This window comes from Chenopodium quinoa, unplaced genomic scaffold, assembly GCF_001683475.1.
Source record: "Chenopodium quinoa cultivar QQ74 unplaced genomic scaffold, ASM168347v1, whole genome shotgun sequence".
Taxonomy (NCBI): Eukaryota; Viridiplantae; Streptophyta; class Magnoliopsida; order Caryophyllales; family Amaranthaceae; genus Chenopodium; species Chenopodium quinoa.
The window spans coordinates 6,447,174-6,470,166 of record NW_018742205.1 but is presented as its reverse complement, the minus strand read 5'-3'; the positions used below and the strand labels follow the sequence as shown (position 1 = coordinate 6,470,166).

At 36.1% G+C, this 22,993-nt stretch overlaps 1 protein-coding gene across 1 annotated transcript; it reads left to right on the top strand.

Moving 5' to 3' along the window:
* Positions 1-13,358: 13,358 nt before the first annotated feature.
* Positions 13,359-13,958, top strand: LOC110732700. The gene has a single exon (XM_021912683.1). It carries the CDS (start codon positions 13,359-13,361, stop codon positions 13,956-13,958), a length of 600 nt encoding a protein of 199 aa, XP_021768375.1.
* Positions 13,959-22,993: the final 9,035 nt, after the last annotated feature.

Genomic DNA, 22,993 nt, shown 5'->3' with positions numbered 1-22,993 from the left:
TCACTCAGGCGGTAGGGTAAATCCACTCGTCCCACTGGATGGACTCCTCCTCCTCCAAACCCTACTAGAGGGTGTAATACCGGATGTATGCAATCAGTCTGATATTTGAGCTTTGACAGACATTTGCTACTGATAAGATCTGAGGAGCTGCCGGTATCTATGAGGATTCGGCCAACTCTCTGGTTGGCCACTTTACATTCAATAACAATAGGGTCGTCATGCGGCCCCCTCACCCCTCCTAAATCTTTTTCAGTGATTACAATTTCAGGATATGAATATTTGGAGGGCCGTTCTTGGTGAACGGTATTGACGTCTAGCCGCCTGATATTATCTTTGTTGCCCCTAATAGTGGGGTCGCCTCCTGAGAAGCCGCCTGCAATGGTGTAGACGACTGCATCATCTGTATCAGAGCTGTCGGCCTGTTGATTCTTTTTGGCCGACTGCTTTTTCGAGGAAGAGTTCCCCTTAGATTTCTTAACTTAAGAGTCAAGATCGCCTTGCTCAGCCAGGCGGTCCAGATACCGCATGAGACTGATGCATTCGTTGGTTTGATGACCAACATCTTCATGATAATCACATAATTTTTCTTGGTTCCGGTTGCTCGCAGAACCCTTCATGGGGGCCGGCTTCTCAATTGAGATCCGTCCCTTGATTTCTTTTAGGATAGCTTGGCTATCCTTGTTAAACGCATACTTCGGGGAATATGGTTTGAATTCTTTCTTCTTTTTCTGGGCCGGCTGTTTAGAGGAATCAGCCGCCCAGACCTCTTTTCTCTTTTTCTCATCTTTGTTGGACGATTGTTTCTGTCGTCCTTCTTTTTTGTCGAACCTCTTCCCGTCCGACTATTTTCCCGTACTACAGAGATCAGTCGCCTGTATATAGGCTTCTGCTTCAATCAAGGCTTCTTGAAGAGTCGCCACTCTCTTTCGAACCAAATCAAACTTGAAGGTCGGCCCGTCTTTGAGGCCTCTGAAAAAGTCAGTATAGGCCACCTCATCCGGTAGCCCTTGAATCTGTATTCTCATCAGGTTAAACCGCTTGATGTAAGAACGAAGCCCCTCCTTCTCACCCTGCTGAACTGTCCTTAAATCAAGGGTCGTCTTCTTCGCAGGTATGTTCATGGCAAAGTTGGAGGTGAATAAGTAAGCAAGCGTCCTGAAGTTATTCACACAACCAGTCGACAGGTTGCCGAACCATTGTTGTACGATTCCTTTAAGAGTCACTGGGAAACACTTGCACCAAGTGGGATCATCCAACCCTTGGAGGTACATCAGGTTGGTGAATGCCATCAAATGGTCTTCTAGGTTAGTAGTGCCATCATAGGCGCCTACTAACACATTTTTCACTTTGGTCGGCTGAGCGGCTTCAGTAATTTCCTTGGAGAAGGCCGACGGCTGTTCCCCAAGTCTAAGCAACCGTAGCTGCCAGTCCATAGGTTGGACATTTTTTGCCGCATGTCCTCCAAACAGAGGTGGCTGCAAGAAATATTGTTGTTGTGGTACAAATGGTAAGTTTGGTACCGCCTGGTCACTATGAAAACCAGACTGACGGGAGGTACCGCCTGTCTGACTCTCATGATGTGACTGAGTATACCTCATAGAGGTATTGCGCAAACTGTCTTGAAAATTCGAAGTAGAGGCCGACTCTGACAGTCGGTCATTCTTCTTCTGCTCTAGCAATAGCCGAGCGTCTGTGTATGTTTTCTTCGACCAGTCCGCCTGAATATGACGAACGGGTTTCCTCTTTCCTGGAGTAGGAAAACGGTACTTTGTGAAATCAAGGACAGACGGCTCCCACTTTCTAGTGTTAGGATGAGGGGTCGCCTCTCGCCCTTGAACAGGCTTCCTCTTCCCTGAAGAGGAAGGTTTCTTAGCCGACTGCTCCTTGGCTAGAGCAGGCGTTGTTTTATTGATCAGTTTCTGAATCTCTCCCTTGAAGCCCCTCATGAAGGTCATGAGTTCATTCCTTGTAATGGGAGCAGACCCATCAGCCGGCTGCTGCTGAGCAGGCGGTGCACCGACTGGATCACTAAGTCCAGTTTGAGGATCTTCCCGTTCTCTCCTTTCAATATGAGGGGTGCGCCGGGACCTTAGGGTCCCGTCTGAAGCTGTATGAGCTTCAACTTCAAACTCTTCTTCAGTATCATGATCCGACTGAACTTGAGGGTCGTCTAGGGGACGCCTCTCTTCAGGAGTCGGTACAGACGTGGATGCCATCTCAAAAGTACTCTCCCCACAGACGGCGCCAAAATTTTTCGGGGTTTTTTGATGTCCCGCGGGAGAGTTACAATTCTGAGACTGGAACCGAACGCCTGTACCTGCAAAACAAACGGATGCTCCGGATGATTGGAGATCCGCCTCCAACGGTCAAGTTAGTACTTGATTAAGGAGTAATTAATGCGGAAAATAATGTAGTTTAGTCTCTCTAGGTGAGAGTGTTTAATGTGCGTAATCCCCCTTAATGAGGATTAATGGGCATATTTATATGCCTTGGGATACGTGTCAATACTAGGTTTAGGTTAAACCTAAGGCTAACTGGGCTTCCCCCAAAGATTGGGCCTTGTTGGCTGATGTACCCATTTGGCATGGATGGACACGTTTCGCGTCGCAATTGGTCCATGGAGGACGTATCTCTGGTTGACACGTGGCAGACTCCTATTGGCCTACGTGAAGGACACGTGGCGGAACCTGGTTGGTCCATTTGTCAGATGGTGATTGGTGGATAAAAATCCCCTAATCACAGCTTAATCTTAACTGAACCCTTCGGGTCGAACCCAATCGAATCTCCGATCCGAGACGTCGAATTAATCCGAAAGGATTTAATGAGTCGACAGAGTTTTACGAATACAGACATCGGAAATCGAGCCTAGGGCGTCGATACCGAGCGTCGCAAAATCACAAGCAACAAGTATGAGCGTAGCTAGGCTAGGCTAGCTCATAGCAAGCCTAGGTGCACCATGTGTGTGCTAGGCGCACCATGGTGTGCTAGGCACCATCGCAGCCTAGGCGCGCCCTGGCAGCCCATCGCAAGCTAGCAGCATGCTAGCATGGGTGCCTAGGTGCGCATGGCAGCTATCGCAAGCCACACAGGCACTAGGCAGCCCATAGCAGCTAGCAAGCGTGCTAGCGTGGTGCCTGGGTGCATATGGCGCCTATCCCTGGCAATGGCGCGCCATGTGCGTGTGCTTGTGTGCTAGCCTTCGCATGGCAGCACCAATCATCGCAGCACATGCGAGAGGCTGCGCGCCAGCGTGATGCTAGGCCTCGCACAAGCAGCCTCGCACCACAGGCGCATTGATGCGTGTGGGCTGGCAATGCGTGGTGCGTGGCGCATGGCTGGTGCATGGCGCATGGCTGGTGCGTGATGCGAGGCATGTGCGACCAGCCAATGCGTGGGATGCGAGGGCCAGCATCAGTGATACCCAGCAGGCACTAGCTGGGCGATGCATGGCTGCGCATGCGATGGCAAGGCAGCACCACGCATATGCGTGTGTGTGTGCCTGCGATAGCAACAAGGCAGCACCACGCACATGTGTGTGCGTATGCCTGCGGTAGTAAGGCACCAGCGCCAGCGATGCCCAGCAAGTGCTAGCTGGGCGATGCAGCTGTGCGTGCGATAGTAGCGCTGGACAGATTGGTGCGTGATGCATGGTGCGCCAGCCAAGCAAGCTAGCTGGTTGTGCGTGCTGGCAGCGCCAGATGGCAGCCAGCCTAGCTGCCTTGCAAATGGCGGTTTGAAGGGGAAGTGGGGACCAAAGCCACCAAGCTTCCCTTGGGGAGCAAGGCAATGGTCCCCCCCCCCATGGGATATGGTTCTCACCTAACCCATTCTCTCCTTTTGCCACTTGTTGGCTTGTGATTGTTTTGCATAATTATTTATTTTAGAATTAAATAAATTATTGCAATTGCACATGATCCCACATTGATCATGAAAAGGGGTTTCAAGTCCCCATTCTCTATAAATACCCACTTGGTTGGGATTTTGAGAATACAACCTTGAGTGGAATTAAAAAGGCAACTCTAGAAAAGAGTAAACCTTTGATTCGTAAAACTCATAGTTATTTTGTCCGGGTCTTGACTAACCTTCAAGACTTAGGACGCTCGGGTCGGGTCGAGGGTACGATCTGTCGGAGATCTCGTCTTTTCGAGATTTTGAAGTAAGAGCTCTTTAGGAGCGAAGCACGCGTCAAAGGTATAATTCTTGTCCTTAATCTTGTTTGATTAAGTTTATTATGCTTTTTTAATTGCTTTAATTAAGGGGCGGGTCTTGGTGGGTTTCCTTCCGCGTAGTGACGGGTCACTACGAAACCCTACATGTACACCCTAAGGTAGTGTACAAAGTACCGGTCTTCGTGCCCCGAGCCACCACCATAGCTCCTTTCGACACCTTCCAAGTACCTTCACCAAACATGGTTCTAAAATTGCTTGAGTCTAGTTGACCCACTGAAATCAAATTCTTCTTTAGCTTAGGTATATACCTAACATCTTCAAGCTTCCATGAGCTCCCACTTGAGGTCTTGATCATGACATCTCCCTTCCCCACAATATCCAACGGTTCATCATCTGCAAGGTACACCTTTCCAAACTTGTCACTCTTGAAGTTTTGGAAAATCTCCTTACATGGAGAAGAATGAAATGAAGCTCCCGAATCAAGGATCCAAGACTCAATGGGACTATCAACACTCAAGATCAATGCATCACCGATTTCATCGCTTGATGCCAAGCTAACTGATGAACTAGAATCATCGTGGTTCTTGTGGTTTGAACCACCCTTCTTCTTGGGATTAGGACATTCCCTCTTTGTATGCCCTTTCACACCACAACCCTAACACACAATGTTCACCTTCCCTTTCGACTTACTCCTCCCTCTAGACTTCGATCTTCCTCTTTGAGCACCTCTATGTTGTCTTCCACGTCCCCTACCTTCACTAGAATAAGCACCACCATATGACTCACCCGAGTTCTTCCTTCTCAAGCTCTCACTCAAGATTAAGTCCCTTACATCATCACACTTCAACTTCGACTTTTTGGAAGAGTTGCTAATGGCGGCTACAACGGTGGTCCAACTTCTAGGCAATGATGACAACAAAATCAAGGCCCTCACTTCATCATCAAACTTGATCTCAACCGAAGCTAGTTGAGAGATTATCGAATTGAATTCATTTATATGTTCGGGGGCGGAACCACTATCATTCATCTCAATTTAAAACAAACGACGCATCAAGAACACGTTGTTCATAGCCAATGGCTTCTCATACATATTGGACAATGCTTTGATCACACCAACCGTCGTTGTCACATCTTTGACATTGTAAGCAACACTCTTAGCCAATGTCAATCTAATCACTCCAAGGGCTTGTCTATCCAATACTTTCCACTCCTCTTCCTTCATACCCGATGGTTTACTAGTAAGGAGCAAATATAGGTTCTTTTGATACAAATAGTCCTCTATTTGCATCTTCCAAAACCCAAAATCCTTCCCATCAAACTTCTTAATTTTCAACTTGCCTTCTTCCATTTCAATTCAAACACACAAAGTTCACAATAGGTTTTTTTAACAACAAAGAATGCAACTTGACACCCAAGACTCAAACTTTGAACACCTAAAGTTCCAAACTTTGTAACTCAATCACAAATTCAAGTTTAACACAAACCCTAAATCATCAAAACACCAAAGATTCAACCTGGCTCTGATACCAATTGAAAGGATTAAGTGCTCAAACTCACTTGCAATCAACCCACAACAACAATGAACAAGCAAACATAACAATCAAGAACAACCATGAAGAATTTAAAGCAAGTGAGAATAGAGGGAGACAATGTTACCGTGGGAAAACCCGAGAACCGAGAGAAAAAACCCACCCTTGCACTATGGAGATATATTGATGATGAATGAAATCAAGAATTACAAGCATGAATTGTATGGAATTCAAATGCTCCTCACAAACTCTCTCAAACCCTCTCTTAGTGTTTAATGTTTGTGAATAATGAATAAAGAGGCTTAGTTAAGGTATATATAGTCTAGGTAGAAAAATACAATCCAACGGCTAAGATTAGAACAAATCGCACAAGCCAAGAAACGAAGCGATGAAACAGGGGCAGCATTGGTTCGACCGAACCTACCCAAAGTTCGGTCGAACCTGGGCTAGTTCGGTCGAACCTCACCATGGTCCGGCTGCACCTGTGCTAGAAAGAGGATACCATGATGCTACTGCCTCCAAGCCCGGTTCGACCGAACATTTCACCAGTTTGGTCGAACCTTGACAACAAAGCAGCTTCTATGCAATACACCTTATGCCTCCATGGATTGATCATCTCCACACTAGTCCTAACAACTTGCCACACCGATGGTAGTGCATGACGCGGATTTAATGTCATGACGAGCCTTGATTGCAGCTCCACCGGCAGCCGAGGCAGCGAAAATACTCTATCCCCGTAGTCATAATGTATGCAACCACGGCAAATGCGCCTCCAGCACCGCCCATGCGCGGTATATTTAGACACGCCATGCGGAAGGCGGTGTTGAAACCACGGCCTGTGGAAAAACCAATCCACCCTTTAATGTCCGTGCACCTTCGTAGGGGAATTTAAATTCCATAATTTCTTGATCTATTTCTTTAATTCTCTCTCGCTTTTTTTTGTGTTGCTTTATTTTGTAATCTTTTACTTTTGTAGCCTTTTATAATGATTACATATCTACTTATATACAACGTACAAGATCCTACTTAAATCATCTTTTTGATCTTACAGTCCTATTCATATCCAAATACTACCCTATTAAACTTTCCTAAAATTATATTTTTGGATCTTATAATCCTATTCATATCCAAATACTACACCTATTAAACAATCATAAATTATATCCTAAACTAACTTATCATTATAATTAATACTATACAAGTATATATGTATGTGTGTCATATTCCTTAACTAAGACAGAGTAGTAGTTCATATTTTTATAAAATACTTCGTATTACTAAAAAGATTGCTTATGTTAAGAATCCAATATGATTTCTTTGCTATCATCAACTTTAGAAATACACTTTCAATCACCAAGCTATCAATAACACTTCATGATAAAAATGTTTATTAAAAACATCTGACTGCAGGTTTTTTCTTTCGAGAATTATCAAAATTATGTATTAAATATTGATTTTAGAATCATTGAAAAAGTATATAACTACATAGAATTTTGTTGAATTCGTCTTAAGTTATAGTATTTTAATATTAAATGTTTATAATTTTTACATATTGGTAATTAATTAATTAAATATATTAGCTATTGAACTAATGTATCAACAAGGTGAAAAGAGAAGTATTGTAAATAAAAAAAACAAAGAAAATATGATCAACCACCCATAATTTGTTGGTTGAGAAGACTATGTCTCAACAGTGTCTGATAAAATTGGAACAATATACAAAAGAAAATTACTCTGTAGTATGCATGGTTTTTATTATTATGCAGCAACACAATACGTTCTATTAATAGCTTGATTTATTTAATGGCAAAAGCTAACAAACGTCCTGAAGACATTGGATAAGATAACTAAAAGTAGAAATATCAAATTAAAATGAACATTATTAATTATACCGTTCGATGCGTGATTTTGTCGTGCATTCCCAAATTAATACCACTTTAGGTAATATTTTAAATGCTTATATAATCCTCCGGCCCGGGGCGTTCATAAGCAAGATCCTTATTTAATTTCTATGTAAATACTTTCAATTGCTCGCTAATGTGATTTTAGACCTCCCTCTGTAAAATACGAATTCATACCTCTAATATAATTTAGAAGATACTTCGTATGATTTATTAGTTTCACATGACATAATAAGAAAGAAGAAAATTAGATACATCGTTGATAAAAACGTGCACTTCATTGGATTTAGTGAAATAATATAATTGGGTATTAAATAAACTTTGTATATATTATAATATGATAAAAGAATAGGTATAAGGAGAATTGAGAACAATTTAGAATTATCTCTATTACATAATTCAAGGGGTAAGGTAATAGTGTTAGCATAAAATACTTAAAATGCTCTTTATCTTTACTTACTCTTTTATAAATGATTGGTGACATGTTTTCAAATATTTTAATTACACATCATGTACATATAGATCTAGTTGATCATGGCAAAGTACATTTAAAAAAGAAAAATAGAAAGGGAAATATAAACCATTACAATTTTACAAGTAATTAACAATTCTATAATAGAATGATACATCACAGGTTGGGCCAAGATATTTAACTTCTAGTACAATTTGGGCCTAAATTAAGAGTACACAGGATAGTGGGAAATAGGCATAGGTTAAGCCCAATTCTCTATTAGTGGTACTGAGCCTATTCACATACGAGTGTATATAGATCTACTAAAGGTTTACCCAAGACAAAGGAAGTCTCACTGATATACTCCATGTCTCCATCCATCCAAATTGAATCAGGTATTGTTGGATTCGTCACAATATACTTCGTATATACTTTTATAATATCAATTTTCTTATAATTTTTACTAATATATACTTATGTAAAATGATAGTCAAAGTCCTATTTTAGTAATGTTTAGTCAAAATGTAACATTTACTTCGTAGTATTAGTTTATCACGGCTAGTCGGCTATAACAAATCAACTTCCTTATAATAAATCCCAACATTAACAACAATATAGAAGAGGGCATGAAAATATTGAGCATGACTAAAAGTTGTATATTGAAATGAGCACAACGTCAAAATGATACATGTATTGTGGCATGATTTGATTATTTAAGATTTGAATTCATATTGAATTTGGGGGCAAGTGGCATTGATTTCACGCCGAATAGAGATCTGCAATTTGACACACTATTACAAAGTTCCCTGTTGACATTTCCTTGATACATGTATTGCATATTTGCATACATGGCAAGATTTGATAATGAGTGCAATTGGCAGGATGAAATGTTTCATGCAACAACTGATACAAAGTACAAGTATTTAAAAAGAAAATAAGGGTTAAACTCGTGCATTATATGAGCCAAAAACCTAGTTGATACGGCGTAATCAATTTTAGAATGAAAATGCTGGTAGATTAAACTTTGAGCATAAGTCATCAATAGACAATAGTACGTCAACTTTAAGGCCTTGCTTGAAAGCTTGGACTATCAACAAACAGTGAAATAGAGTCAATGTTCCATGATTGCTTCTTCCATATCTTTCTCATTTAAGCCGCAACTAATTTATCTAGTTACTCGTATTAAATAATTGGATGTGTGACGTCATATTCACCTGATCATAAGAGGGGGAAAAAAGAAAAAAAAAACATTGGTTATTGTTTTTGGAATGATGGTAGTAAAGTTAATACAATTAATACTTTGTAGTAATTATTTCAGTGAAAGGATTAAATTTTATGTCGAACCACTTGTTAGTTATGCGCAAAATTCCAAGAAGTCACATTGATAAAACTGCATGATTTTGTGAAGTAAGCTACAACAATGTTTTGTTTTATTTTAGAGTAATGATATACGTACTTCGTAGTCATTAGGGCTTTACGGAGATCATTCTTCTGTTACAGTATTATTTTATAGAGGAAATAGACATAAAAGAAGATTAATGGAAAAATTAAGGATTATTAATTAAATATTAACATCAATCAACGTGTAATTTGGTTCAGCAACTTTTCTGTGTGGCTGGCCACACCGTGTAGCAGGGTTTATTTGTAGGGGTTACTTATTCTGAGGTTACATGTATGGGTTATTTAATTTATTTGGGGGTTACTTGTAAGGATTACTTACTCAGGAATTACTTGTAGGGGGTTACTTATTCAGGGGTTACTTGTAGAGGTTACTTACCCAGTCGGTTAGCGCGTTTTCTGTGTGAGAGTAACCCCTGACCGACAGAGTAACCCTTGAATAAGTAACCCCCTATAATTTACCCAAGATCAAATGAGTAACCCCTAAATAAGTAACCTCTTACCAAACGAGTAACCCTTGGATAACAGAATAAATAATCCCTACAAGTAACCTCTGATCAAACGTGCAACCCCCTACAAGTAACCCCTGCTACACGGTGTGGCCAACAGCCACATATAAAAAAATTGTGAATTTTGTTACTTCGTAGTGATTTTGTTATTAAATATTAACATCAATCAAGGAGTATAAGTTTCTAAACTTATAGTATCATTTTGGGAAATGCATTGTTTAATATATACTCCATCTGTCCCAATATAACTGAGAAGTAGAACTTATTTTTACTATTCATATATTAAATTTGACTATAATTTTTCACTAACATAATTTAAACATATTTTGTCATAAAAAATGTTGTTAGATAGGTATTAATATAAAGTTTTATAATATAACCTTTGTTATAATTTTTATTAATATTTAATTATATAAAATTAAGATCAAACTAATGCATAGGCATGTGTGCAAAGGTTGACTGTGTCAGTTATTCTAGGACATAGGGAGTTTATCTGACTTAAAGTTATTTTTATACTCCCTCCATTTTTGCTTAGCTTAATTACTGTAAAAAAAAAAAAAAGGTGGAAATGAAGCCTATGCATCTGACTACTTTTGCTTTAAGATGAGAACGATAGAGTGTAAGGGATTTATTTAATATAATTGGGCCCAACAAAGTGAGGTTGTAGTTAATAAAAAGTAAATAAAAATTTGTCATAAAAGAATAAAATAAATTGAGTAAATTTTTATTATTTTTTTTTTAAAAAAAAGGTAAAGAGTAGTTAATAATTTTCTTATCTCATTTCACTCGATAAGTTAAGTTATACTCCCTTTATGTTTGCACCATGAGTCCATTATTATATGAGAGCTTTATAAGTCATGTAGTGCGTAAAAAAGGGAAATAGAGGGAGTAGTTTTGAATGAAGACTTCTCTAATGTTAGGGTAGTATTTGTTTTTTTCTTTCATTAATAATAATAATAATAATAATAATAATAATAATAATAATAATAACAGCATTATTGTATTATTTTTAATATTATTCTATATTTTTTGCTGATATATAATCGATTTATTAAGTTGACATTTTATTCGAAGTGTAATTTAATTTGGTGTTATGATTAAAATAGCAACGACATTAGGTAAGCATTTGAGTTTAATATTTTGTAGTACGTGGAACCGACGTAAATATTGTTTGGTAGATAGCCAAGATAGATAGGTACTTAGGTAGTCTACTAGTATCCACGATTCTAGCTAATGACCATATTCTTCTTAGTTTAAATTGATGGAAAATTCTCAGTGCAGTGTAATTAAAAATAGAGAAAAAAAATGGTTTAACAACCTAATTAAACTACAACTACATGAAAATAGTTTAGACTTTTAATGAATTAATTATTGATTAAAATAAGTCACTTCTCATTTGATATAAATCATCATATTCGACCTTTGGACGTTATATGTAGGGAATAGGAATAACACATTCACATAAATTAAGAGAATTATCAACCTTAATAGTAGCTATATAACATTAAGACATAATTTGTAATGATTATTGTTTGATATTTCATAGTATTCAATTGCTTATTTATTTTTTGTTTGAAGATTAGATGTGAGTTATGTTCTGCTGTAGTGACACTGAATTGAAAGAGCAAACGAATGAAATTACGTATCTAAAAAATTATTTGTTCGCTCTTTCATTGTCATTACAGCAGAAAATAATTTGCATCAAACAAACGAGCCCTTTATTTTTAATCCCACTAGCTCAAACACTGCTGTATAACCATGAGTGGTAAGCACCACCATGAATCAAGGAAGCTCCAATTGCAAAAACATATTCTTCTTCCAAAAAAAATCATACAATAATAGAAATTAATTAAATTCAAATTTTGCTAGCTGTTTCATCACGTACACTCAATAATAAACTAAACACAATTTAATTATAATTGGCGTACGTGTGGGTTAATCTTTACTACCTTGACCATCTAGAACTTCAGTTAAAATAAGTCAATTGAATTTACAGAGACAAAAATTTCCATTTTCTAGGAAACTAAGTCAATGACATTTAAGATTCTAATGCAATATTTCAGATCACCCATCTTAGCACAGATCTTGAAACCTTCAATTATTATAATATAAAAAAATTTACTCTAAAAAATAATACTTAATGTATGCTCAAATCATGATATGATACTCCTCCGTTTCTTCGTATCAGTTTGATTGACACATGTGTCAATATAAAATTTTGTCCTTTAATATGCTTAATTATGTGTGATAATTTTTTTTTTAAAAAAAAAAAAAAAGAAATTCTTGTAAAAAACCTACCTAATAAAACCCAGATTTTGTGAAAAACTATCTAATAAAAAAACAGTCAGTCTCGTGTGTGGTTGGTCACACCGTGTGTCTACTTATAAAATAATAAAGTAATCCCTATAACACTGATCAAGTAACCCCTGTAATACAGATTGAGTAACCCCTATAACACTAAGCGAGTAACCCTATAACACTGATGAAATAACCCCTTTAACATTGACTAAGTAATCCCTATTATACTAATGAAGTAATCTCTATAATGACCAGCCGGTGGGCCAGCCATATATAAGAATTTGTGATAAAAAAAAAAAAATTGTAAGAAACTCCCTAATAAAAGGAACAATATTGTAAGAAACTGCCTAATAAAAAGTAAAATATTGTTAAATTCTACCTCTGCCGAAAATCCACCATTGACCCACCTCAGAACACCTCCACAACCACCACTTTCACCCCAAAACCCACATCAATTCAACTTGCTTGAAATTTCCTCCACCACGACGAAACCACCCCTCCAACCCCAAAATCACCACCTCTAACCCCAAAAACCAACATCCCGAATCACGAAATTACCCTTGCCAACTAGGAATATCCTCTAACCACCCTGAAAATACCCTGAAAACCAACCCCCGTGGCGGTTTCTGGGGTGTTTTGAGGTGGGTCAACACCGTATAATTAGGTAGTATCTTACAACATTTTACCTTTTATTAGGTATTTTTTTAAAACATTTTTTAATAAGTAGTTTCTTACAAAATTTAGGTTTTATTAGGTAATTTCCGACAAAAAATCCTTAAAAAAAATCTATGTATTAGAAATATACATTGAAAATAATAATCCAACATTATATTAAACAATATTATTTGTACTAAAATATGTAATCAAAGTTAATATAAAAAAAATGTCAAAATCAAACTATTACGAGTATTGAGGAATGACCAAATGAGTATATTTCTTCATATGCTTAGTCATATATATTATATGGTCCTACCTCATATAATTTGCTCCCTACCACTCCTCTCTCTCTCTTTATATACCACACTCCTATTCCAACAAGAAGTCTTAACCAAATTCACAACCACAAAAAATCAAATATTCATCCAAAAAGTAGGGAAAAAAAAATGCTCCCAATCAAAGAAGATGAAAAATTCTCAAAATTAGTAACAAAGGAAAGTTCAATTTCTAATCCATCATTTAGAGTGTATTACGGTGGTAATTCAGTAGCTGTGCCGTTTGTTTGGGAGGCTAAACCAGGTACACCTAAACATACTAAGCACGTTGATTACTCAAAAGAAGAAGAAAACAAGCAAAATATTCCACCTCTTACTCCACCACCTTCTTATTACCTTAAGCAACCTAAAAAGTTGCCTACTAACAATGGTGTTAAAAGGTTTTCTAGTAAGATTTTTCTAGGGTCATTGTTTTCTAAGAGTTTGCATAGGAGACAAGTCTCTTCGGCATCATCCTCATCGTCATCTACATTGTCTTGCCCCTCATCGTCGATGTTAGTGTCAGACTCCTCGATGATGAGGAGCACTGAAGAGAGCCGGAGTCTGAGTCTGAGTCTGAGTCGAGGGAAGAGGAGAACGTTGTCTAGCCCCGGATCATTGTTTGATTTCCTTGTGAATGGTCAAGAAGAGGATGAACATGAAGATATGAGGAGTCCTAGATCAATTTTGTGTTTTGGGCTTGTTGGTAGTAGAAGGATCCGTTGTTGTTAGTACTAAGGTGTGATTTATGTCATTACATGCAAATTTACACCCAAAAAATAAAAATAAACATGAGATCTTTTTCTTTATTTCTTACCTTTTTTAAAAAAAAATTTAAGAAAATGGTAAGGCCGTAAGATGGAAGAAGTTGTAATACGTGATAAATGGTATGGTAGTGATCTCATCTACCTTTGTTTACTCTTTATTAATGTGTAGATGCAAAAACAAGATGAGTATATAATTTTAACTCTTAATTTTTTGATAATTTGCATGGTACTTTTGTCTAAACAACTTGCTTATTTATGTGGTTATTTTAGTGATTTATACATGTGACATGAAAGAGCAATCTCAGTAATGTACATTGTAATTTTTAACTTTATTAATTAGGTTCTTATAATATGTGTATAATCTTATACTAGTTCTGCCTGATTTTAAATAGATCTGAATCTTCTTGTCTGAATAATCTATACATGTTTATAATAATTTTTCTCAAGCCAGTTATATTAGCATACATTACAATATTATGTTGTATAGGAGCATATTATAATATTCTTTACATAGAATAGTACTCTTTAAATACAAAAGCTCCACTAATTTTTAGAACATAAATGAAATTTCTTAGTGTAAAAACCAAGTAATACGATAGAGTTCAATTTGGGTCATATGTTGGTCATATTTGGTTATATTGTCAATTAGTTTTTTATAAAAAAAAATTATTAGTTACGAATATAAGGCAAATAAATTTAAAGATTTGATTGGATGATTAAATTTCCGTCGAGATCATATGACTTCAGATTCAATTTGGGTTTGCAACTAATACGGGGTAATTCATCCATTCTATTATTTTTATATGAATGGATTAATGAGTTTTGTCACATCAATATATATTTTTTCCGTAATTTAAAACGAAGGAAGTATAATTAATTTGTGAGGGAATGTTGGTAGGCCTTAAATTAGAATTAATGAAGATATGTTTTTAATTAGACCTTGTTAATTTTTCTTATAGGAGGCCGGATGGTTGTTACAATGTCACTAACAATGCCAAGATAAACCTTTTCTTTCTGACTTTATTAGTTATAGTAATCTAAAAATTAGTTGCATTAATTATAAATTAATTAATTAGCTAATCTTTTTGCTTAGAGAAGGGCCATTGTGCCGCTCAACAAGCCAATCTCAACCGACAATAATTTGTTGAACACTGGCAACCAATAGTTATACAGTGAACCTGTTTATTGGTAGTGAGTAGGCCTAGCTTCTAATGTGCGATGGCAACCTCATCTCAATCAAGATTGTGTAATAGCAATAATTGTGATAATAGAAAGTAACCAACAATGGTACCAAATTTCAATTTCACGCGTAAATTTGAAATATTAATTAGTCCGCAAAGCTTAGTACTCCCTCATTTGCTTAGATCTATAGCAAAGCAATGTGGTGTTCGACAAAAATTGTCACGATTTTTCATATGACACAAAGTGATGGTATGTGATTGAAATTTCATTTTAGCGCCTTTATTCAATTTGTGGGGGATAGGATGGATAATTACAACATTATTTGATATTTTTTTCGAAATTTATTTTCTGATTGTGAGGGTTGGGTAACGCGACACCTTTCAATGAAGTGATTGTGAATGGGAGATCAAGTTTTTTTTTATTAAACACAAGAATGAGAATTGGGTTACATGGTACGCAATTCGTGTATGCTATATACATATGTGTGTACCTAAAGTCGTATAGTAAAATGTTAGATGCCCCATTTATTCAGAACATAGAGTTATCCAAATGTACCCGAATATATAAAAGACATGTCAAGTATAACATAGGATCATACATTATTTGTCTAGACTCCAAACAATAGTAAAACAAGAGAAAGGAGGGAGCATTTCTTTTATCACCGGCCACTCTATTCAATGAGTAAACCAAGGTACACGTAGTAGTAACTATGAGGAGAGGTGTGTATTTCGCCAAACTCGCTATAATATCTCAATACAAAAGAATAAATGAAGGGACCATTAATTAGTTATGGTGATCATTAGTCACCATCTAATTGGTTAATCATAAATTTATCACTGCCATAAGTTATCAATGTCATAAATTCAATCTTCATTATTTACTATTTTTACCTTTTGCAATTTTTTTTTTTAAAAAAATTTAACCTTAATTAGTTTGAACCTTACACAATTCAATCTAATCTAAAATAGCAGATAAGGCCTATTCAAAAAAAGGGAGAACGATAAAGATAAGGGTAAGAATTCATTCCCTCACTCCTAAAAAGTCCCGTAGTGGAATTTGATTCCACAAACGCATAATTGTGAATATCTTGTGACAAGCAAACCATACCGTTAGACGACCATACTTTGCTTGGTTATTAATCACTATCATTTGTTAACATGAATTATCTACAAAAATACCCTCTAGTTTAATTTTACTTCATCCGTTATGGTAGAAAGCATATTGGAGCAACGTTATTGGAGTAGTTTGTTGTTTGCTTAGCTAATTGTGTTGCTTACACAAGTCGTTTTTTGTCACTTAAACAAGCTTCTCTCAACCGACAAGACTCTAAAAAGTCATGGTACTTTCTGACTTTAGGACAATAATGGCATCAAACTAAAGTACAAAAATTTCTTTAGTAACTTGAGCGTCTGAGATTTTAATTTTCATAATTAAAGTAGGTGTCATGCATGTATGTTTGAGTTCAAGATCAAGTTACTAATCTCCAAATCATTGTTATTAATTAATCACTTTTATAATAATCAACATCTACAACTATTAACTTTTGTTCATATTCTTATTACAACGATCAACATTGCTATCAATAATGAGAGAATATTTGTTGTATCTTTCTTATTGATTAAACATCAATATATACATAAGCATTTTAGAGTTAAACTAGTACATTACGAACTAAATAAAATACAAGTTATTTACATAATCTATCAAGTATGTGATGAGCAACTGCATTCTCATTTTGTTATAATCTTAAACGAGCATTCCAAACCATTTTTAATTTGCACATTTTGAAAATTATTCTAGATTCGCAATTAAATCTTTATATCTATGTATAAGAAAAACATTAATTTGATATTAAATTGTAGAAATTTATATACCAGTGTGGGTCGTCATGCATCAATTAATATGATGCAATATATATAAGTACATAGTATTTACAAAATAGGAATTGCAATTTTAAGATAAACAACAAAATAAGTGGGGTATATAAATTATATGATGTAGGTGTAAGTGAAGGCAATGCCATGGTATATATTGGTATTGCCATACATACTGGTACTTTTCTAGTCAGATTCATGGGTTCATTAATTGAAGAAGTAGGTGATTGTTGGAAGGTAGGACCTTTATTTGCTCTATTATTTAATTATTTTATTTATAACAAAATAAAAATAATTTTCTATAAAATCTTTTCGACCAACATCAATGTCATGGGAAGCAATACCGCTCCTTCGTTCCTTAATGCACTATCACAAATTATTATACAAAAATTATGGAGGTAGATATAGATTAAGGCTATTATTATTAGAGCTATCATAATATTTGTGGTATGGTCTACTAACAAGGTGACAAGCTAAAAGAAAATTAATTTTTTTAATAAAAAAAGTTACATATTTTTTTTTTTTTGAACCAAAAAGTTACATAACATTAATTATGTCTTTTTCTGTTTAAGTAAATCATCAATCTTTTCTCATTATACTATTGAACATACTTATAATAATTTTTAAAAAATTTAGCAAATTTAAGTGTATGCATAGTATTTGTGTTTTTAATAATTAAGATGCTGAAGGTAAAGAGGATATAAAAATATAAAAAATCAACAATTAAATTGCTATAAACTTAGTTGTCAAAATAAAAATTTGCTATAAATAACATAGAGACGGATCAGATGACATCTCACGCTATGTAAGTACATAACAAACGAATGATCAAATCGATTTCGATGATATTTTGGTAGCCAACCATGGCATTGCAAACATGTATCAAATCCAAAAGGGACCTCCCATTCAACGTGTGCCATTAATATAAATGCCCCTTGCATTATGCAAAATGGTAGCGAAGCAAAGCTAGCAAATTAAAGTTAGTTGTATTGTGAAAAAATCCAAATAAAAGGGCCTATTTTATCTTATTAGTAAGTGCAAACTCTCATTGTGTCGGCTACACACAGGCTGGTAGGTTCATAATATACAAGTGCTTCAAAAACTCAAGTATATTGTACCATTATATTGTTACTTGTTAGATCACCATATTTTTGTCCCTAGATAATTTAGTCAACTCTAGGTTGAGGTCGGGTGTCAATTCGGATAAACAGTTTGGGTTTGGGTTGGGTTTATCAGTTTCGGCTTATAACAGATCGGTTTATAACAGGTTGAAAAGATTAGCAAGTCAGTTTGGATCGGTTTTGAAAATCATCGGGTTAGTTTGATTTGGTTTTTTTATTGCAGTTTCTATTCGGGTTGGGTCCTAATTGGGTCGTGTTGTAGTTGGTTCGGGTAATAATCAGTTAGGGTTGAATTGGGTCGGTTTGAAAACAGGTTTAGCCAGTTTAAAGTGGGTTTCGGTTCAAAACAATTCGGGTCCTAATCGAATCGGGTTGTAATCGGTTGGGGTCATAATCAGTTTGGGTTAAACTGGTCAGTTTGAAAATGGTTTCAGTTCAAAACAGATCGGGTGAAATCAGGTCCAATCATTATCGGTTCAGGTCATAATCAGTTTGGATTGAACTTAGTCGGTTTGAAAACGGGTTTACCCAATTTAAAGCGGGTTTCAGTCCAAATCATATTGGGTTAAAATCGAGTTAGTCAGATAATGGGTAGAAACGGGTCATGTTATAATCAAGTTAAGTCATAAATAAGTTAGGTTTATCGAGTAGTGGGTTGAAAAGTCTCATATCATAAACATATTGGGTTACAGGTTGTAAACGACTCAGTCATAACAGATTACCGGTCGTAAATGGTTCGATTTCAACGGGTTACGAGTCGTAAACTGTTCGGTCTCAACGGGTTACATGTTGGAAACGATTCGATCACAACGGGTTACGGGTCGTAAATAGTTCGGTCTCAACGAGTTACAGGCTGGATCGGTTCAGGTTTATCGGATTTTTGCCGGATTTAAACGGTTTTCGTTTAAAATGGGTCGGGTTACTATTGGGTTCAGACGTAATCGGTTCGGGTTGTTGTCAGTTTCGGGTTTTAACGATTTGGCTTGATAACAGGTTGGGTTAGTAACGGTTTGCACAAATTCGATTCAGTTCAGTTTCGGGTTAGAAAAAATTGGGTCGGGTCGTTTTCGATTTTCAAAAAATGGGTTTTTAATGGTTCACTTCCTTTTCGAATCGGTTCAAAACAGTCGGATTTAACGTTTCAGGTTAGAAACTGACAGCTCTAGGCCCAATGCTTTTAGCTTATGTCTTTATGTATTTGTCTCACCTTTGTTACTTCCCATGCCGATGAAGGGCAATGTGTTACTTTGCCAGTTAGTTACTCGCTTTGTTCGCATCACAATAATAGTCTATGGTATAAAAAGAAGGGTAATGTATTAAAGGAGCAAGTCAACCAAAAGCTTAAGCGGATGAATCAACCTAGGATTTTTTTTTTATTTTTTTTTACAACAGTCCAAAAAGGAGGTCACTCGATACTACAAACAAAGTATTTAACTCTCTTAATCATACTATTACAAGAATTAAAACGGGGAATGGGGGTACAATCATAGTGAAATGCTTGACAAAACAAATGTGGGGGTTGATAAGATCCATCGCCGATACTAGCCATAAGATGTTCCAAATTTGTTCCCTTGCGTTTCTTGATCCTGCAAAAATAAAACCTAGGATACCTTTAACTTTTCTTGTTCTTCACCCTTAGCCTTCCATTTTTCCTTTATGTGGCAGAGAACGTAAAGTTAGAGGATGGTGGAAACGACTGAACTTGGTCGGATTCAAAGTTCATGGGGTCTTCGTTAGAACCTACGGATTCCACATCAGCGATATCAGTGATAGTTAAACTCTATGTTTTATACAAGTATTCTGTCAAGTCCTTTCACACGAGAGCCCATTGGGTTTGAAGTGTAAATACAACATGGGCCCTGCCATACCCAACATAGTATTCCACTTTAAAAGGAGGGAGGTGGATGAGATTTGAACCCGTGACTTTGTGTCACAGTGACTCTGATACTATGTTTAAGGACCAATTCAACCAAAAGTTATGATATAGTTATATTTGTTTGGATCTTGTTAGATTCATCTCAATTCACATATACAATACGTATAATGTGTGGATGATCAATCAAGTGGTGAAGAGGGCACATACATTCAAGTCATATTCTAATAAGAGCAACTGGAAACAAGTACTAGAAGTTGTACTTCTTTCGTTTTCAAAAGTTTCGCTTGCTAGCTTGATGTACACTTCTATTTCTAGTAACGCTTGATATAAATTATGAGTGTAAGAAAAAGGTGAATAAAATAAGAGATCAAATACGAGGTAAAATAGTGGGTGAGTACAAGAAAAGGATCGATAATAAAGTAGGAAAGAGTGTAAGAAAAAAGTGTTAATAGTGTGGATCAAAGGGGTAGATAGTAATAAGGATTTTTTGAAGGAATCACTTACAAAGTAATTCTATCTGTTTAAAATTGCTCTAAATAAAAAACGAGTTAAATTTTCGTAATTGAGGGGATAAACTACTAAAACAACTAAACAAGACTAATTTGTTTGAATTAGTACAAATCAGGGTAAGAATTAACAACAAATGAAGGACCTATTGATTTAGGCCCTTTAGGGCACTAGGATGTTGGATCTTGGTTCATTGTACTAAAAAGACTATCATAAATAGTGTAAAACTTAATATTATTGAGAAATTTATGATGTTTGGATCAAATCGGATTGTTTGGGTCGATTAGTCTGATTCAAATTTCTCTCAATAACTTCAAATTGGGTTTGGGTCAAGTTTTTGGGTAAGGTCAGGACTACTAGGGGAACAAATGAACAATGCACACAAAATCTCCCATCAAACATCATGATTTAAGCATTGAACCCTTAGGTGGATAAAGTTGGATTTTTTTTTTTTTTTTGAAACTAAGTTGGATTATTTAGGTAGAGCTTTATGTACTACTGTCTGTACAAGTAAGCACACATACAACAGCCCATATTCGTTATCCAGCTTGTGATAGGTGTTGGGCTGATGGCCCAAAAGATCGTTAGGTTTGGTTAAAAATTATTTTATTTAATGAAATTGAGATTTGTAGCGTGGTGTTAACACATTCGATATGGTATTAATTGTGTTACTATATACATTAATGAAATTATTTAGCTTGCTTTTTTATTCGTAGCATAAATCTCTATATATAGTCATTTACATCAATTTCGTGTGCCATTAGATATTGCATTGTAGATTTAGGTTCTTACTAGCTAAGGTAGTTTCAAAGCAAAGATGGAGACATGGAGTGATGGAGAAATATTTTGGTGTTTAGAGAGCTATAAGAGCGGGTAATGAGAATCAATCTCATGATCTCCCGGTGTTAAGAGGCAGTGGCGGACCGAGGAATTTCCGACTGGTGAGTCACAATCGATAACCAAATATGTAAAAAAAATTTTGACAACATGACAAACTTAGCTCTCTAATAATTGACAAGACTAAAATCTGTACAAGCATTAGGGTGTATTGACAATTTGACAGACATAATGGACTGTATCATTAGGGTGGGTCGACTATATCATAAGCAATCGTCCGAATCGCCAATCAAATCAGCACATATGCAAAACCCCATATAAATCTACCAAAGCCAATGGTATATTGACAATTTGACAGACATAATTGACATCAATAAACACCCTAAATAAACACTGATTACAATTCACATGGTCAAAAAGGTTCAAATTTTATCAAAAACCCAACAACATTAACAAAAGGTTCAAAGTTTACCAAACAAATAACAACAAAATCAACCAAAGATTTTTTTTTTTTTTTTTTTTTTTTTTTTTTTTTTTTTTTTGTTAAAAAAAACTTAGAAATTTTTTTTGGGCCCTGGTGAGTCATTTGACTCACCATGCATAAGACCAGGTCCGCTAATGTTGAGAGAGAAGTTTTAACCACCTGAGCTATCCCCCACTCTCGTGATGGTGACATATTAACATGTCAAGATTGTCTTTGGAAATGAATTTGGTATGTTTTCACATTCTCATTTCATTATGAGCGCACGGTTTTATGTGGTTCACACATAAGAGAACTAATTATAAAGTCAATCATGAGAGTAACAAAATCCGCTCATTCATAGTAAGGAGTATCAAATTTTATTTTATTTTATTTTATTTTATTTTTCTTCTGAGGATACATCCATAGTATCATATAGTCTTCGCTTAATGAATGAATATCTCATTTTCCTATTCCATTACTACCTATGATTCTATTTTAGGTCATTACTTCATAAATGACTATATTATTTTTTCTAAAAATGTTACAAAATCATGACTATTTCCCTAAACTAGCCTCGGGGGTGTTGCCGAGGAAGGCCCCTCCGATGCTAAAGTCAGTACAATGTGTTGAAAGAGAAGACTATGTAAGAGAATTAGTTGCTTGAGGCTTTGCTTGAATTAATGAGAGTCTATGTAAAAATGTAATATTGATGGCTTTTATACCTCTTCATTCATGGAGAAGTTGGGCCTTAGCCCAATTGGCTTGCCTTTAGGGCTGATCTTTGACTTTAGCACAATTGGAGAGATGAACCTTGACCTTGGGCTTTTAATTGGATCATTTAATACCTAAGCCCAATTGGACTAAATTGGACCCAAACAACTTGCCCCCCAGACCCGATTTGGAAGGATGACGGGTCGGGTTTGATTTAATCAGAAAAGGAGGGAAGTGAATGATTTAATTAATCCAAAAATTTGAATTTAAACCGTAATTAATGAGATAACAACGGTTAAAGCGGATGATTGTGGAAGTTGGACGGATAATGGGCAGTTTAATCGCAAGGTCGTGTGTTTAACGGTTACTTAGTGGGGTATTTAAGAGAAATTGAAACGCGGACTCCCCGTATTCCCATTTCTGGAGATA